The 19615-nt window shown below is 50.0% G+C and overlaps 1 protein-coding gene across 3 annotated transcripts in view; it reads right to left on the minus strand.

The window, feature by feature from the left end:
* uggt1 (UDP-glucose glycoprotein glucosyltransferase 1) overlaps positions 1–19615 on the minus strand; it is a 168053-nt gene that overhangs the window by 132982 nt on the left and 15456 nt on the right. For all 3 annotated transcript variants that reach the window (XM_085990639.1, XM_085990638.1, XM_085990640.1), the window contains exons 6-9: positions 13313–13487; positions 9674–9770; positions 7583–7661; positions 6581–6681 (exon numbers count right to left, since the gene is read on the minus strand). In XM_085990639.1, the coding sequence (XP_085846765.1) occupies positions 6581–6681; positions 7583–7661; positions 9674–9770; positions 13313–13487 (452 nt within the window). The remainder of the gene's footprint in view (positions 1–6580; positions 6682–7582; positions 7662–9673; positions 9771–13312; positions 13488–19615) is intronic.

Below are 19615 nucleotides of genomic sequence, written 5' to 3' on the forward strand. Positions count from 1 at the left end.
CGCAGATGGTGACGTTATCTAGATAAGGGAACGTGGCCTGCAGCCCGTTCTGGTCAACCATCCGGTCCATCTCCCTTTGGAAGACCGAAACCCCGTTGGTGACGCCGAAGGGAACCCTAAGGAAGTGGTAGAGGCGGCCATTCGCCTCGAAGGCGGTATACTGGCGGTCCTCAGGGCGGATAGGAAGTTGGTGATAGGCCGACTTAAGGTCGATGGTAGAGAATACCCGGTACTGTGCAATCTGATTGACCATATCAGATATGCGGGGAAGGGGGTATGCGTCCAGCTGGGTGTACCGGTTTACGGTTTGGCTGTAGTCGATGACCAGGCGGTGTTTATCGCCGGTCTTAACGACTACGACCTGGGCACGCCAGGGGCTGTTGCTTCCCTCGATGATGCCCTCCTTCAGGAGTCGCTGCACCTCGGAGCTAATAAAAGCTCTGTCCCCGGCGCTGTACTGCCTGCTCTTGGTAGCGACGGGTTTACAGTCGCGGGTGAGGTTAGCGAACAGGGAGGGGGGCGGGACTTTGAGGGTGGAGAGGCCGCAGGTGGTACGCGGTGGGCGGTTTAGGAATTGCTGGTTGTAGACCGTGAGGCGGGGGGAGGGATCCACCGTATGCCAAGGTGACACTTTGGAGGTGGCATTGGAAATCCAGCCCTAGTAGGACGGCAGCGCAGAGCTGGGGCAGGACGAGAAGTTTAAAATTTTTATACTCCGTGCCCCTAACCGACAGGGTCACAACACAGTAGCCGCTGATGTCTGTTGAATGGGACCACGACACCATCGAGATCCGATTGCGCGTTGGCCGGACAGTGAGGGAGTAGCGGCTCACCGTGTCTGGATGGATGAAACTCTCCGTGCTTCCGCTGTCGAACAGGCAGGTCGTGGCGTGGCCGTTTACTTTGATGTCCATCATGGACTTGGACAGGTGATGCGGGCGAGCTTGGTCAAGTGTGACGGAGGCTAGTGTATGGCTGAGCGAGCTGCTGTAGTCTGCAGGTGAGGCGGTGGTCGGGTCTGGAGACAAGGTGGCGGTCGAGTGTGGTGAACAAAATGGCGGCGCCCACGACGTTGAACAAAATGGCGGAGAAGATGGCCGCCCCCACAACTCACATGAGGCACTGCCGGCGTCGGTGGCCTTGATCAAAGATTGCCGCCCCCACGACTCACACGAGGTGATGCTGGCATCTGTGGCCTTGATGAAAGATGGCCGCCCCCACAACTCGCATGAGGCACTGCTGGCGTCTGTGGCTTTCCCCCTGCAGGCCTTCGCGAAGCGGCCTTTCTTGTGGCAGTCGGAGCAGGTCGCGTTTCTTGCAGGGCAGCGCGCCCTCGGGTGTTTCGCCTGGCCACAGAAGAAGCAGCCGGCGGCCCGATCGCGGGGCTCCGATGTCGCAGCCGGTACCGGGGGTGGCGGTCCCGATCGGTTCCGGGACACCGACGCTGTGGTAGGCCCCAGGGGCGGCGGTGCGAGGGGTATTGCGGCCGGAGTCGGGCCCGAGTCCCAGGGTCGCGCAGCACAGTACCTGGAGTACGCCTCGAGGTCCCGATGCGCCACTTCCAAGGAGCGAGCGAGGATAGCAGCTGTTTTCAGGTCGCGGTCCTTTGATTCCAGCAGTCTTTGCCGTGAGTAGTCTGACCGAAGGCCTTTCACGAAGGCATCGCGGATATTTCCATTGGTATGTTCTGCAGCTGTTACGGCTTTAAAGTCACAGTCCCTGCCGAGTATTTGTAGCGCCCGTAAGAAATCATCAACCGACTCTCCTGGCTGTTGCGAGCGGGATCTTAGGAGATGCCTGGCGTACATTGAGTTTACAGGGCTCCGGTACTGCTCTTTTAGCAGGTTGAGGGCGTCCTCGTATGTAGCAATGTCCCGGATGAGTGCAAATACTTTAGGGCTCACCTGGGCGGTCAGAACTCTTAGTTTGGATATCGGAGGCACGCCGGATTCTCCCAGGTAGGCTTCGAAGCAGCTCAGCCAGTGTTCGAAGTCGAGGGCTGAATTCGCAGCCTGTGGGTTTAGATCCAGGTACGGCGGTCGGAGGGCTCGCAGCCAGGCCGGCTGCTGGGGCTGTTGTAGCTGGCCGTTTGGCTGGGGCTGGTCGTTTGGCTGCTCTGGTACAGACATTTCAAAATTTAGCCAATAAAATTGATATACCTATCAATTCAGTTCATGAAAAGCGACGAGTTAAGTTAGTAACTATAGGTTTTTATTGGCTAAATAACAGAGCCCACCCTCGTGGGTGATCGGATCCAACAAGGAGGAATACCAGCCAGTCGACCACCTTTATACCTGGGCAAGCAGGCGGAGCCATGGGCGGAGTCAGCTGTGGTCAGCCCAGGTATAACAGCATGGCAAGAGGTAACCTTGTGTAGTGATACAACAGTGAAACCATAGTGTAACGATATAAACAGTGATAACCATAGTGTAATGATAGTGAACAATAAAAGTGGTTTACCACAGTCCGATTTCGGGGCAGAGCAGTCCGCGAGTCGACAGGTGATCAGTGGTGCCGTGCAGTCACTGGCTGGTCTGATGCGGGCACAGACCAGGGCAGTACGGGCATTCACTGCTGCCACACTCGCTGTGTCAGCCAGGCATCGCCAGGGCACCCGCCGCGCTGCATCAGCACAGCGGTCTGTCCTTCAGCAGATTGCTGCGCATGCTGCAGTGATGGCCCGGGCGAGTGCCAGTGTCTCAGGCGAGCAGCGAGCACCTGCCATCAGCCAGCTTGCCCCCATTCCTGCAGCCGCCACTGCCACTCCCCCAGTGGAGCTGCGACAAGCTGCTGGAGAGCCTGCTGCTGCCCAGCCACAGCTGCAGCAGTCACCAGCCGGCCCCTCGAGGGCCAGAGCTCGTCTAGGCAGACCCCCAAGGGCATCTCCCGTCACGCCATGTGCCCCTCAGGAGCCTTCACCCAGCCTTGCAGCAGCCACTGGGCACACTTTGAGGAGGAGCAGCAGGGCGGCCAGGGGCCGCAAAAGGCTGGTCAAGGAATCGCCCTCGTGGGCCACAAAGTAGAGGGTGTGGGCAAATGTGTTTTTATGTGGGGATGGTTGTTTTGTTTATGGGGTTGGTTGTTTTGTTTATGGGCATGGTTGTTTTTGTAAGGCCGAGGATGAAGGCCATTTTTGTGGAAATGTTTTGTTATTCCTCCCCAGGTTGTGGGAGTGAGTCATGTGTGTGACTGTTTTTTGGGGGTGTTGTCTGTTTTTGGGTTTCATGTGGGAAGGGCCCTGAGTTTGTTCAATAAAGCATTTTATTTATTCAGCTTGTCCATGTTTGATGTTTGAAGTGGTTGTTGCCTTAACCGGCTGAGGGCTTGCGGAGCGGCTGCATTCAGGTCCCTTCATTGTCACAAGCCATTCCCTGACAGGGGGCCTAGAAGTGACGTTCAATAAGCCGCCGACGGGCGGCCCTTGGACCTTGTGCCTCCCTCCTGGGCTGGTACTCCTCCTCCTCCTCCTCCTCCTCCTCATGCTCCTCCTCCTGAGGTGGTGCTCCAGCGTGAGGTGGCAGTGCCTGAGTCCTGCGGATAGCCAGGTTGTGCAGCATGCAGCAGACGACCACGACCTGGGAGACTCTCTCCGGCGAATACTGCAGAGATCCTCCGGAACGATCCAGGCAGTGGAACCGTTGCTTGAGGACACCAATCGTTTGTTCTATGATGTTCCTAGTGGCTTGATGGCTTTCGTTGTATGCCTCCTCAGCAGGGGTCCTGGGCGCGCGGAGCGGGGTCATGAGCCAGGTACACAAAGGATAGCCTTTGTCCCCGATAAGCCATCCTCTTGGGGGAGGCTGTGCCTGGAACATGTCAGCCACAGTAGTCTGTCGCAGGATAAATGCATCGTGGCTGCTGCCTGGAAAGCGGGCATTGACAGCTAGGATGCGCTGCCTGTGGTCACACACCAGCTGTACATTGAGGGAATGGTAGCCCTTCCGGTTGCGGTAATCCTCGGCATTGTGGATAGGTGCCCGCAAAGCCACATGTGTGCAGTCAATGGCGCCCTGCACCATGGGGAAGCCCGCTGTTCTCGCAAATCCCACTGCACGCTGCTGCTGCTTCTCCAGGGTCATGGGGAAGGAGATGAATTGGTGTCTCCTTCTGAAAAGGGCATTGGTCACCTGGCGGATGCAGCAATGCACGGCGAACTGGGATATGTTAGCAATGTCCCCAACAGCGGCTTGGAAGGAGCCGCTTGCATAGAAGTTCAGAGCCACCGTGACCTTCACTTCCACCGACAGAGACGTCCTGCACCTCAGCTGTGGACGCAGATCTCTGTGAAGCAGATGGCAGATCTCTGCAACCACCTCCCTTCTGAAGCGCAGCCTCCTAACACACTGCGCGGCAGGCATGGTGAGATAGGACACCTGCTGTCGGTATTTCCTGAGTGGGTAAGGCCTAGGTTGCGGACGCCTGTTGCCCCCTCTGCGTCTAGCCAGGGCTGCCCCTCTCACACAGCGTCTGCGAGCCCTTCGCACATAATGCTGAAACTGAGGGTTGGCACCCCATGCAGCCCCCATAATATACTGGCAAACAATGACCTCACAATGAAGGCGAATTGCCAAGCTCTGGCCTGAAGCCAAAAATACCTCTCCTATGTTGGGCCAAAGCAGTAACCTCTCTTCCTTGGTCTCTGTCCAGAAATCCGTTGCACAAGAGTGATTGCTGCAAAATGGCTGGCCTTTATAGTTCAGGGTAAGTGCCCTTTAATTAGCGCTCCCCGAGGCCCGCATGGCCTCTGCTGCGTTCCAGTTCACAGTTCTTAGGAGCGCCACGCCCACATTGGGCGGGCGCGACTGAAGTTCCGGATTGGGGCGCACAAAGGGCGTTGCACGAGGAAATGACGTCATAATCTGCGCGCGCAGCTGAGCGCGCGCAAACACTTTGCGCCGGCGCTAAATGTCTACTGAAGTTGGGCGTAGGCGCAGATCGCCCTGCGCCCGGCCGCTAAGTGCCTAGCGCTCGAGATCTACTCCTCCTAAGGCGCTAACGGCTGGCGCACGCAACTGAATTTCTAGGCCTCACTGTTAAACACTTTAGGACGTCCTGAGGCCGTGAAAGACACTATATAAATGCAAGTCTTTCTTTAATTATAGGGTTTGCTTGGTTCAACTTACCTACAAACCAAAGCAGAAAGGCCAGCTCTGTGACACTAAAAGAGCATATTTTGCTTGCGGATAGATATTACATTTTCCTACTTTTTGGCAGATATTACTGGATGATCCAGTAAGTGTATTTGTCGAGAGGAAAGAAATGTACTGGTTTTGAGCTAAATCTATCCACTATTTTATTTTAAAATGTTCTTCTCAGTTACCTATTCCTATCTGAACCGACCGTTACTATACCCTCCCTTCATTTCCCCTGGCTCAATGTCAGTTTGAAATTGTTTTGACATACTATAAGTCAGCTTCAACACTGTCCACAAGCAACAGCAAGGAACATATTGAGGAAATGAAAGGAGGCAACTGTACCAATGTATATTTAAAGGATATGTTTTAGGATTATATATTTTTTTAACGCTTGACTTGAATTTTCTGAGGAACAGGTAGCTCAAAGATTTCTTTAAGTACTTGCAAGGCTTCCATTTTGTCAATAAAGAAGCAAAACAGAAATGCTACAATGTTAGCCATGAAAATGCTTGCTGAACACATCCACTACCCAGCACTGTACAGGATCTGTTTCTAGACCAATCAGGAGTAATCCGATTTCTTGTTGCATCCACTAAACACTCAGTGGGGATGAATTTAAAAAAAGACAGCTGTTTAGTTCGGAGACAGATGCAACTTTAGATCGGAAATGATTAGTCTTAGTTGCCTTCTCCTGTAACATTTTAGCCTGGTGTGTTCCTGCTAATTCAATAAGCTTGTAATATTCTAAATTAATGCAAAGATTTTCAGAGGTGGGGCGAATAAAAGTGTACCTTGTCATCAAAACTTGATCACATTGTATGATGACACACGTTTCTATGAACCTTCAGGTCATCAGAATCAATTCAACACTCAGTTAAGTCAACCAATGCAAGTCCAGTTCTGTAAAAAGCGTGCACTGTGGTAGCTTGCCCTCGTGTCTCAGCTTGATATTACTTCCCAAGTTTGGTAAAAATCCAACAAAGTTACTGAGGTCACAACTTAATACTTGTGGAAGGCAAATGGCCAACAACACCGGAACTCCTCATCTGTCTATGCTTCCAACTTCAGAGGGAGGGGATTGTAATTGAATTGCAAAACAATGAAAAGAGCTAGGGTACTTCTGGGGGCGGGGCGGGGGGGGGGGGGGCGGGGGGGTGTTGGCGGTCGAGAACTACAGCTGGAATGACAAGACAGAGTGTGACATGTGGACAGCATTGCAATAGTAACAACCACTACAGTAATGGGGCCATTAAAGGGGAAGAAATTATTTCATGTTTCTATTTGTCGATATCAGTATTTTTTAGCAAAGAAACCTTGGTGCTTCCATCACACTATCCCAAAATGCTTCTGAGCTGCATATTTAAACGAGTAAGTTATTTCCATGTAATGACAAGACTGACCACTTCATGACAGTTCCAAACTGGACAACATCCCTTTCAGCCTACCTTGCAGCTGCCAGACTTTGAGAGGTGCCATCTCATTTGTGCTTTCAACCAGGTGCTTCCTCAGTTCCTTAAGCTGTTCCTTGATCTCAGGGTACAGCTGTCTACCAACAAGGAAGAAACAAAACCACAATTACTACAAAAGGAATTCATTCATTACACACTGGCACCATCATGTACAGTCATCTTACTCCAAGTAGCCCTCGGTACCGAGAGCAATAATGACTGAAGCTCCTATTTATACTGCTGTTCACAGAAGGCAATACCTTTAAGCTTACTGAATCCACCAAAAGGTGCAATACTTTGATAAAATCTTTAATATAAAACAATAAGTATACATTAACGCAAGAAACTCTGGAATGAGGAAAAACCATTCAAGTCGTGTGTAATTTACATCAACCTCAACTCCTGAGGGACAAAGTAACCAAAGTTCTCAAAACATTCTTTACAACTCTTGAAAGAAAACTAGAATAAATCTCATCTTTCAGTCTGCATTATTCAACCCAATTCGCTACATTCCATAAACGGTATTCTCAAGATTCAAACAGGAATGAGATCATAGGGTATTATTGATCTCTACTTAGCTTTATACTTTCAGTCTGAGCATAACCAGATATCGATCCAGCTCCCATTTGTAAATGAGTTAATCAACAGTGTACTGTTTTTGATGTATTTTATACTCTGTGGGGGGATTGTTGTAATCTCTATTCTCACTTGCAGCATGCCAATTTTGCATTTATGTGCTATGATCACAGCTTAACCTTTAGATTGCTGGTAATTCTCATACATACAGCCCTCTGTGCACTGAACCATCTTGAAGTAAAATAAATCATATGGCAACAAATGGCACTGAAATAAAAATCTTTAACTGAAATTTGCACATAAATATGCCTTATATCTTTGAAGGGTCCCCAGACCACTCATTTGAATGTCTGTATATATGTGAGCAACACTGTCTCGGGGTCCCATTTCTTAGCAGCCCAGTTTTCCTATGCAGACTCTTACTTCAGCTTGCCAAAGAGGAATCCCTGGACTTCATCAACAGGATCATTTTCATTTATCACAGTGGCATTCAGTTCAGAGCCTGTAAGACAACAATAGAAAGCCTAGGTATGACAGTCATTTCACAACAGGAGTGTTTAAATGATGGGTAATAGATTTAAAAGATGAAGCTCTCTATTTCCCTATTTCCCCACCACTACCACAATCAACATAGCAAAATCATATCTTCATTAAACTGGTAAGTCATAGAAGAAATCTAATGATCTGTATCCAAATGAATACTTTTCTTCTCTTGTATCTCCACCGCTGAAAGCAGTGGTTTATACTGGGATACAATCAAAGGGCACCCATGGAATCGTACTCTAACATGACTTAGCAACTTGATAAAAGTGGAGAAACAAAACAAGAATCACTTCTAAATCCATTTCCACTTTGCTAATGGATACCCTTTCATGACATACATATTATTTTAAGAAACTCTCAACAGGAAAAAAAAATTGCAAGTCCAAATCTTTTTAAAGGTTTGATTTTTCATTGGTCTGCGAAAGTGATTCTTCTACTGTAGTTTTGCCTGTTATAAATCAATCACTTACATATGCACAAACAGAATCACAATACTGTACCTACAATTAACAGGCATTCACACAAGCCAGGAAATGTCTGTTTCCAAACATTGGCCCAGAAATTCGGGTCGGAGGCTTCCCGCGGGTGCAAGCCTCCGACCTGCACTTACCTAGCGCGCCGGCCGTTGTGCTGTGGGCCCGCGTGGGATTCCGATCCTGGGCCTGCTCCAACTGCCGGCGCGCAGTGCTTGCGTATCCCAGGGGCGCAGTTAGTTCGATGCGGCCCCTGGGATCACATGGGCCATGGAGAGCCAATGGTAGCAGGGAAATGCCCATTCATAAAATTGACAGGAAGAGCTGTCAAAACTATAAATACTATAAGTCCCAAAACATCATTAAACTTCAAATAATTTTTTTAAAAACATCACATTTTTAAAATAACTATAAATTATATAAAATAACTATTTTAAACAATAATTTAAATTTTTGAAAAAATTAATTACATTTTCTAACGGGGCTAAAAATAAATTTACCTTTCTTTAAAGTATTTAAAAATAATAAACCTGTGGAAAAAATGTTTTAATTTTAATTAATTCACCACTTACCTTGTTAAAAGCAGGCCTTGTGCCTGCTTTTTACATGTGTAGCTCCTGGAGACTTACCCTCCCAGAGAAACCTGGAAAAAAAACGTAAGTCCCATGCGCACGCGCTGCCTCTCCGGCGTACACGTTCGACCTCTGAACCCCTTCCTTTAAGGGAACGGAAGTTCTGGTTTCCCGCGCATACGCAGTGCATGCACGAAACCGGCACTTCCGTTGGGCCCCCGTGCATACTCACCCGTGGAGACCCGAATTTCTGGATTATGTCTTAAAACATAATTTCATTTGCAGTTCCTTTTCAGAGGAAGGCAACATGATTTGCACAATGCTTTGGGGAGCCTTGGCTTTCCCTGATGGCATTCAAGTAAAGGCATCACCTGGTGTAGCGCTAAACCATAATCAGAAGTTTCCAGGTTCAATACTAAGTTCGTCATCTCAGCTGGGGCAACAGTTTGCATGCTACGACTGACTTCACCTCCCCTTACTCTCGCTGGAGGTGTACACAGAAGAGAACATGATCAGCCTCTTGTGTGGTGCCCTCCACAGTCAAGCAGCCTGGCGACACTGACTGTCGAGTCTCGCATCTGAAAAAGGGCCATTTGGGGGAGGTACCGGACGTTCCACCAGCGCCCTCAGGGCCACCAGTGCCCTCAGGGCCATACCCCAGCAAGAATCACGGCATCAGGTGAGAAAGGGGGGAATTGTGACGGTATTCAGCTTAATCCGCTATCATTACAATGTCTATTAATGTTCTAATATTTTTTAACATTATGAAGTTACTTCAGCAATAATAAACTATGATTATTATTACAACGGGTTCCAATTTGAAAATGAAGCCTTAAGGGGATACAAGTTTGAGCGCACAATTTAAATTAAACACTCACATTTGTACAAATTTTGAAACGGTACAGAAATTGAATTATTTTAATCACCTGTCACTTGTGTGTCATCTTTGGCCTTGTATTCGGTGCTTTTAATGGCAAGCTCAACACCATAACCAGAAAGGAAGACCTTCTCCTCACTTGGATTCTGTATAAAAAGTCCAAAAATGTGAACAAACAAATAAACTACTGATACAAACATTAAGGGCTGGATTTTGCGGGCGGTCAGCGGGCGCGACCGGTGGTGGGTCGGGTGGAAAAAGGTTTCTCCCCCCCTCCCCCCACCCCCCCCAAGTGGGTCGGGACCCCCGTGAACCTGCCGCCACATGCCTTTACCAGATGTCTGGTCTACCAGCAGCAGGGGAGGCAATTAAAATCATTAGTGGCTTATTTACAGCCACTTAACAATGGTTTTATCCCAGCTTTTTGATTTTGACAGGTCATCCACCAGTTTCCCGCTATGTCTAGACCTTGTCTGTGAAGCTGAGGTGGGAGGTCAGTGGCCATTGAATCAGCTGATGAGTTGACAGCTTCAAATGTCAAGTCAAAGCTCCCAGCTGATTGAGAAACTGCATTTCCACGACAGATTCAGAATGTGGCAAGTCTTTACACAAGTCTCCATCCAGGCTGACCTCATTACCTCTCCCACCATTGGCAGATCGCTTCTGTCAACTCTACTTCACCTGCCATCTATTCTATCAGCATGGGTGCCCTTGAAACTCTCTCACCTTGGTCCTCAGAATCCCACCACGATCAGCTCCAACACCAGCATCATCAGGCACACCAGTAGCACCAACAACACCAACCTGCTCTGCAATCAACTGATGCTGCACAGGACACAGGGCATCAGCACCCAAACACATTGCGGTCTGGGAGTCCAGGGATGGCCTCACCATGGCTAGATTTACTTCACTTAACACTGTACATCCTGGCTGCTACATGATGCGCCAGGTTGACACCACCCCACACCAACACCATAAAGCATCCCTACAATGCCCAATCCATTCCTTTTACACTCATTACCACTGCGGGGGTACCATTATGTCTCGCCATTCACTGCAACTCACTAAGCCACTTCCAAAAGGTGCACATAAATCTGTCAAAGAACGCAGTGTGTTGAAAATAAATGTTTCAATGTTTGACACCACATTAACAGAAACTTTACAGGAGCATTGCATAAAGCACCCAAGTGCCTACCCTTGTGTGTTGTTAGTTGGTATGATTGTACTGGAATGAGGGCGCGTGTGCGGGGTGGCTAGTGAGATGGGGATGTGATAATGTAGATAGAGAGGGATGGGTGGAGGTGCAAGGTATGTTGGTGTGAGTAAGGATGTGCAGGAGTATGGTAGGGAAGGCAGAGTGATGGGGATGTGATGAGAGGCACAGCAGGATGAGGTTGAGTGTGGCTTTGTACTAACGTTTCGTGATCGACTGAGATCATTGAGACGTCTGCGGCATTGCACCCAGGTCCTCCTGACCAGATCCCTGCTTGTGCCCTCCTCTGCAATGTGCAACCAGGCTGTGTTGATCTCCTAGGGAGGTCTCTTCCGCCCATGGGAAGGGAAGAGAACCTCCCTGTGTCCTGTGACTCCCTCCATAAGCATATGGAGGGAGTCATGGGAGAGCCTGGGTGCAGCCCTGCACCTCTGTGCAGTGTTTGCAGCACCTCAATGCTGTAGAACACTGACAGCACAAATGTCAAAAGAAAGTTGGCCATGGTCCCTTTAAGGAAACCGGCTGATGACGTGACATCAAATGACGTCACCAGACCAGCTTCCTCTAATTGGCCAGGAAACTTGCTAGGCGGGCTTAACAAGCCCAATCAGGGGAAATTCATTTAGGAGGTCAGGATGGAGACAACAGCGGACTCGGGATCCGCCACCGACCCGCTAAGGTTCGTAAAATCCAGCTCTAAGCGTTTGCTTATTACTTAATTAAATATTTGGCAACAATGCAGTAACTCAATTATTTAAAATGTATTCCTGTGACCTCATATGTAAAGATTAATATCTTTCTTTAGTGCTCCATCCCTTAGGGCTCCCTCCAACTGCCTCAAAAGTCCTGCTTCGACTTCTTCTTAGGCAGTCCCTCGGAACAGAGGATGACTTGCATCCACACTAGAAATGAGTTCTCAGGTGACTGATGAGTCCAATGCAGGACCTACAGTCTCTGTCACAGGTGGGGCATTTGGGTGGGGTGCTTGGGTTGACGTGCGCTCCTTCCGCTGTTTGCGCTTGCTCCCGGCGAAGAGACTCGAGGTATTCGGCGTCATACCGGATGCTTCTCCTCCACTTTGTGCGATCTTGGGCCAGGGATTCCCAGGTGTCGGTGGGGATGTTGCACTTTTTCCAAAGAGGCTTTGAGGGTGTCCTTGAAGCATTTCCTCTGCCCACCTGGGGCTCTCTTGCCATCTCGGAGCTCTGAGTAGAGCGCTTGTTTTGGGAGTCTCGTATTGGGCATGTGGACGATGTGGTCCGTCCATTGGAGCTGATCGAGCATGGTCAAACCTTCGTTGCTGGCCTGAGCGAGAACATGGACGTTGGTACGCCTATCCTGCCAATGGATTTGCAGGATCTTGCGAAGGCAGCGTTGGCGGTACCTCCAGTGCTTTGAGGTGCCTGCTGTATATGGTCCATGTCTCTGAAGCATACAGGAGGGCAGGTATCACTACTGCTCTATAGACCATGAGCTTGGTGCTGGGCTTGAGGTCCTGGTCTTCAAACACTCTCTTCCTCAAGCGACCGAAGGCTGCACTAGCACACTGAAGGCGGTGTTGGACTTCGTCATCGACATCTGCCCTTGTTGACAGTAGGCTCCCAAGGTATGGAAACTGGTCCACGTTGTCCAAGGCCTCGTCATGGTTTTTGATAATCGGGGAGCAGTACTGTGTGGTGGGGGCAGGTTGGTAGAGGACCTTTGTCTTATGGCCTCAGAGTGTGCGCAGACGCAAGCGTCGTCTGCATACTGTAATTCGATGACAGAGGATGGGACGACCTTGGATCTGGACTGGAGGCGACGGAGGTTGAACAGTTTCCCGTTTGTTCTGTAGATTAGCTGCACTCCAGCGGGGAGCTTACTGAGGACGAGATGGAGCATTGCAGCCAGGAAGACTGAGAAGAGCGTTGGTGCGATGACACCTGCTTCCACACCACAAAGCTGAATGCAACATTGCAAACTTTGCAAATACTCATGCAATCTCTACTTTTAATCCCCATTCTCTCCTTGCACAGTCTGAAATCTGTAATGTCACTGTGTGTTGCTGCTGCTATACACCAAGTGTAAGAAAGTGAGTTGGAATAAGAGCAACCAGAGCAGCTTGAACAGCAAGCAGTCCCAGAAACGTATGCCAACGGGGCTAGAATTGGGGTCAGCACCCCCACATCATGGCTCCCATATGAAAATGGCCACTTTGGCAAGGTACCAGTGAGTGACCTGTGGAATCATATACCAGCAAGGTTGTAATGCCTTGCAGAGGGGAAGATAGAGAATTGGCAGGGAAAAATGTGGTTAATGAAAAGTAAATCACCTTATTTAGCAAGTGGAACTTTCCCAATCCTAATATAGGACCACTTTGAGAATACTTGAAAGGAGTTCCCCAGATGACATGACTGACTTATCAACAGGAAGTGAATATTAATACACGTGCAACTTCGGAACAGGTTTCATCACAGAGCAGCTAGTTTTACTTACAGCAACATAATGCCGGAGTACATAGTTGACACTTCCGACATCCGATTTAGAACAAAGAAGCTTGTGGAACCTCGAAAACTCTTTGGTACCGATCTCACCATACAGAATCACCACTGGAAGTTCAGTTCTTAAGGGTGCCTCAATGTGATCCCCTTTAAACAAATAAGGCTTGGGTCTGACAATAAAAGATAGAAATCAGAATTAAAAACTGCCATTAAGTTTCACGTAAAATTATACTGAATAGTCCTCCTTGAAGACATGCACCAATGGTAAATTTTACTTAAAATTTCAAAAGAAGTGTTTCCATAGTGGGAACCATTAAATTATTTTATTTTGAGTATAATTATTAAACAAAAATCTTCAGTCCGACTTTCAGACCCAAATTGAAGATTTATAAAATGAATTCACAAAATACTTTAAAAAAAAAAAAAATTCCCTCCAACGTTATTCCCTTAAGCTCTCCTGTCCTGAAGGCAGCATCTCATCCTGGGATAGAGCTCCGTTGGTGGTCACAATTTCCACTGCTGTGCCTAGAAGCCATTGTTCAGGCGTAAGTTTGAGACAGTAAATGTGGGTCGGTGATGCGCTATCAATTACTCATAAAAGACTGAGAGTTAAGAGAGTAACTAAAGGCTTTTATTAACAAAAGAATGAAGGTCTGCCTCGAGTGGTCGACCGGTCCAGAAATACAAAGGGCTGGGGAGCAGTCACCTTTATACTAGGACTTGTGGGAGGAGTCAGCCGAGGCATGTCCAGGCATGTACACAGTGGAATACAAACAGTGGTTTACCACATTCACCCCTTGTTTAAAATTGAGTCCGGCGGGGTGAAGTGTATTAAAAGTTAGTGTATTGGAGTCTCTCCGGAGGTCTTGTCTGCCGCTGTGATCGGCGTGGCGACGGCAGGGGTAGTGGAGCTTCCGGCGTCGAGTCCTGCGTGGGCTGTGGCACAGGCGTGTCGTCCTCGTAGATGTCGAGCGGGTCGCGGGGCCCAGGCCTGCCGTCTGCTGGGGCTGGATATCGGATCGTTGGGGGGGGGTGGTAGTGAGTAGTGGGTTACTGCGGCCCCCGAGGGTGCAAGGTCTCTTATGTAGACTGTGTCCTCCCGCCCGTCCGGGTATGCAATGTAAGCATACTGGGGGTTGGCGTGGAGGAGGTCGACCCTCTCGACCAGGGGGTCCGTTTTATGGGTCCTCACGTGCCTTCTCAGTAGGACCGGCCCTGGGGACGTCAGCCATGGCGGTAGCGATGTCCCCGATGTGGACTTCCTTGGGAAGACAAACATTTTCTCATGAGGGGTGGCGTTAGTGGCAGTGCAGAGCAGTGACCGAATAGAGTGGAGCGCATCGGGGAGCACATCCTGCCAGCGGGAGGTTGGAAGGCCCCTAGACTTTAAGGCTAGCAGGGCGGCCTTCCAAACTGTCGCATTTTCTCTTTCCACCTGTCCGTTCCCCCGGGGGTTGTAACTGGTGGTCCTGCTTGTGGCAATACCCCTAGTTAGCAGGTACTGACGGAGTTCGTCGCTCATAAACGATGAGCCCCGGTCGCTATGGATATAGCTGGGGAAACCGAACAGGGTGAAGAGGTCGTTCAGACATTTAATGACCGTGGCACTGGTCATGTCCGGGCAGGGGATGGCGAACGGGAAACGGGAGTACTCATCAATAATATTGAGGAAGTACACATTGCGGTCGGAGGAGGGGAGAGGCCCTTTAAAATCAACGCTCAGGCGCTCGAAGGGGCGAGTGGCTTTTATCAGGTGGGCCCTGTCTGGTCTATAAAAGTGCGGTTTGCACTCAGCGCAGACTTGGCAGTTCCTGGTCATGGTCCTGACCTCCTCAATAGAGTAAGGCAGGTTGCGGGCCTTGATGAAGTGGAAGAACCTGGTGACCCCCGGGTGGCAGAGGTCATTGTGGAGGGCCCACAGTCTATCGATCTGCGCGCTGGCGCAGGTGCCACGCGATAGCGCATCCGGGGGTTCATTGAGCTTCCCGGGCCGGTACAAGATCTCGTAATTGTAGGTGGAAAGTTCGATTCTCCACCTCAAGATCTTGTCATTTTTGATTTTGCCCCTCTGCTTGTTGTTAAACATGAAAGCAACTGAACGTTGGTCAGTGAGCAGGGTAAATCGTTTTCCGGCCAGGTAGTGCCTCCAATGACGCACAGCCTCCACAATCGCCTGGGCCTCCTTCTCAACAGCGGAGTGTCTGGTCTCCGGGCCTTGGAGGGTTCATGAAAAGAAGGCCACGGGTCTCCCCGCCTGATTGAGGGTAGCGGCCAGGGCAAAGTCGGACGCGTCGCTTTCCACCTGGAAGGGGATGGATTCGTCCACTGCGTGCATGGTGGCTTTGGCAATGTCTTCCTTGATACGGTGGAAGGCTAAGCGGGCCTCTGCCGTCAAGGGAAAAGAGGTGGACTTGATCAGCGGATGGGCCTTGTCCGCATAGTAGGGGACCCACTGGGCATAATAGGAGAAAAACCCTAGGCACCTCTTCAGGGCCTTGAGGCAGTGGGAGTTCCATAAGGGGACGCATCCGGTCGGGGTCGGGGCCGATGACTCCGTGTTCCACAACACAGCCAAGGATGGCGAGGCAGTTTGTGCGGAATATGCACTTCTCCTTGTTATATGTCAGGTTCAGGAGTTGGGCGGTGCGGAGGAATTTTTCGAGGTTTGCGTCATGGTCCTGCAAGTCACGGCCGCAGATGGTCACATTGTCCAGATATGGGAAAGTGGCCTGCAACGCATTTTGATCTACCATCCGGTCCATCTCCCTTTGGAAGACGGAGACCCCGTTGGTGACGCCAAAGGGAACCCTAAGGAAGTGGTAGAGGCGGCCGTTTGCCTCAAAGGCAGTATACTGGCGGTCCTCAGGGCGGATAGGGAGCTGGTGGTACGCTGATTTCAGGTCAATGGTCGAGAAGACGCGGTACTGCGCGATCTGGTTGACCATATCAGCTATGCAGGGGAGTGGGTAGGCGTCCAGCAGGGTGTAGCGATTTATTGTCTGGCTGTAGTCGATGACCAGGCGCTGCTTCTCGCCGGTCTTAACGACCACAACCTGGGCTCGCCAGGGGCTGGTGCTGCCCTCAATAATCCCTTCCTTCAGGAGCCGCTCCACTTCGGTTTTAATGAAAACCCTGTCCCCGGCACTGTATCGCCTGCTCTTTGTGGCGATGGGCTTACAGTCGGGGGTGAGGTTAGCAAACAGTGGGGGGGGGGTGACTCTGAGTGTGGAGAGGTTGCACCTGGTGCGCGGCGGGCAATTTGGGAGCTGCTGGCTGCGGACTGTGAGTGGGGGTAGGGGTCCACCGTACGCCATCGTAACACTTTTAAGGTGGCACTGAAAATCTAACCCCAGCAGGACGGCAGCGCAGAGGTCGGGCAGGACCAGAAGTTTAAAATGATCGTACACGGTCCCGTCTACTACGAGTGTCACTACGCAATAGCCGCCGATGTCCGCCAACTGGGACTCGGAGGCCATAGAAATCCGCTGGTGCGCAGGCAGGACTGGGAGAGAGCAACGCCGCACCGTGTCGGGGTGGATGAAGCTCTCCGTGCTCCCAGAGTCAAAAAGGCAGATTGTATCATGGCCATTTACCTTAATGTCCATTGTGGAACTGGCCAGCTGGTGCGGTCTCGCTTGGTCCAGTGTAACGGATGCCAGCGTAGGGGTCGGTGTATCGCTGCGGGTATCAGATGAGGCGGTGTTGGGGGCCTGCTGCGTTCCGGCTGTCGTCCAAGATGGCGGCATCCATGATCCCCATGTGGCTGGAGGCGTCCAAAATGGCTGCTTTACCGGTGGTTCGCACATGGCCGGGGAGGCCCAAGATGGCGGCCCGCATGGCCCACACGCGGCGCTGCTGGGGTTCGGGGTGGCTTTGGCCCTGCAGACATTAGCGTAGTGTCCCTTCTTCCCGCAGCCCGAGCAGATCGCGTTTTTCGCCGGGCAGCGCGCTCTGGGGTGTTTTGCCTGGCCACAGAAGTAGCATTCCTGGCCTTGGGGCACTGCTGTCTGGCCTTGGGACACTGCTGCGGTAGTTGGGCCGTTGCTGGGGTGTGGCTGGGGTGGCACGGCGCTATGAGGTGGTCCTACCGTGTCCCAGGCTGTCATTCCCCGCGGCGTCCACGGTGCAGAGGAGTAGGCATCCATGCCCCGGTAGGCTGCATCCAATGATAGTGCGAGTTCAGAGGCCTTGTTGAGGTCGAGGTCACTCTGCTCCAACAGTCGCTGTCGGGTGTAATTGGATCTGTGGCCCGCTACAAAAGCGTCCCGGATAAGTTCCTCTGTGTACACGGCGGCCTTTACATCCTTACAACCACAGGCCCGGCCAAGCACAGACAGTGCCTGAAGGTATTCCATGGTCGATTCCCCAGGTTGTTGTTTACGACTCCCCAGAAGGTGCCTGGCGTACACTTCGTTCACTGGGCGCGTGTACTGGTCCTTGAGGAGCTTGATAGCGTCCGCGTACGAGGTCGCGTCTTGGATGACCGAGTACACTCGGTGGTTCACTTTGGAGGTCAGGACATCCAGTTTGTCCTCGTCCGATTTGATTGCTGCGGAGGCGGTCAGGAATTTTTCGAAACACTTAAGCCAGTGAGTAAACTTGGTGGATGAGTCCGCCTCCCGATGATCTAAGTCCAGGCATGCTGGTGTGAGGATCTTCTCCATTATAAAAATTTTGTTAATAAAATTGATGCGCTATCAATTACTCATAAAAGACTGAGAGTTAAGAGAGTAACTAAAGGCTTTTATTAACAAAAGAATGAAGGTCTGCCTCGAGTGGTCGACCGGTCCAGAAATACAAAGGGCTGGGGAGCAGTCACCTTTATACTAGGACTTGTGGGAGGAGTCAGCCGAGGCATGTCCAGGCATGTACACAGTGGAATACAAACAGTGGTTTACCACAGTCGGCTATTCACTTAAGACAGCGGTCAAGATGAGCCCAATCATGTTCTTACCACACGTGCTCTTCCAACAGTTTAATAATCAAGTGCTTGAACTCCGGATAATTTTTCCTCTTCCTAATTCAGGGATGCTGGTCCCAGTTATATTGCCCCCACCTCCCCCCCCCCCCCCCTCCCCAAGGCTACCCTAGCGAAGAGCAGCTAACTCAACTCAGACAAGGGACAGAGCCTGGGACTGTTCTGGTCTGTATCACTCAACCTCATGATATGGTGCATTTGCCCATAAAATGAACTGAGGTGAATATAAAGATTAAGCTGTAACAAAGTCCAATCAAATGAAAAGACAAGCTGGAAATTTAGTAACTCATCTTACATATTGACATTTAAGTAAATATCTAATGGAGCACGATTTTCATATTTATTTATTACCACAGAATGTCTCCTTATAAGACAATGTTTAATTCCTACAGTTTTTTTTTTACATAATTTGAAGTCAGTTACTAGTGTAAAGTATTGCTCTGTCATGCAATCTTTCTTAGCTAGCACAGCAGATGACCAAGTGTGCTTAAATGGCTATTGTAAAAGGATGCAATGGAGGCACTACCTGGGACCTGACAGTTGTTTTGAAATTTAATCTCTAAAAGTACTGTTGGTAAATATCAACATAAAATTAAAAAATGTTAAACCATTACAAAACTTCTCCCCATCTTCCCAAACATCAATCTATGGATGCTACTTTCACAGTCCAACATTTATACTTAACACCAGTGAGACTATATAGTTAACACACCAGAGACTATCCAATACTGTGCACGCTGCTCCAGCAACAACTGGCAAATCACAGAAACTTGTGTTTCTGCAGGGCATAAATCAAAGTCTACAAAATACCAACTTAAATGTTTTTTTTCTGTATTGTTAATGTTCAGGTATAAAATGACTGCTAGTTGATCTGCGTCATTGCTCACAAACAGTAACGTCAGAGACCCAGAAGCAGTTTAAGGACTCCAAACCTCTGAAAGTATCTTGTTTTACTCTGGAAGTGGGAAGCTTGGGCATGTGACTACTTGCTGAACTTGTGCAAGGCAGTGTGGAAAAGCTGAGGCTGGTTTGAGAGGGAGCCAAAGCCAAGGCTGAGCTGGGAGGGAGGCGAGGGTGAGGAGGCTGCAGCCTGGACCACGGCTATGAGGACTTGGGGATCATGGCCTACAGATAGCAGGAGGCCGGGGTCTGCAGCTACAGTTTGAAAGGAGCAGGGAGGTTGGAGTTTGGCTTCATGGTGACAATTGAGGCAGAAGTGGGGTATTGGGATGGGGATTGGTCCTTGGTAGTCATGAGTGATGATGCATTAAGAAGTATAAGTTAACGTGGGCCAAACAGATGTGTGGGACACCAAGGACA

The sequence above is a fragment of the Somniosus microcephalus genome, chromosome 6, assembly GCF_052327205.1.
Source record: "Somniosus microcephalus isolate GS21.2 chromosome 6, FLI_Smic_1.0, whole genome shotgun sequence".
In the NCBI taxonomy this organism is placed as follows: domain Eukaryota; kingdom Metazoa; phylum Chordata; class Chondrichthyes; order Squaliformes; family Somniosidae; genus Somniosus; species Somniosus microcephalus.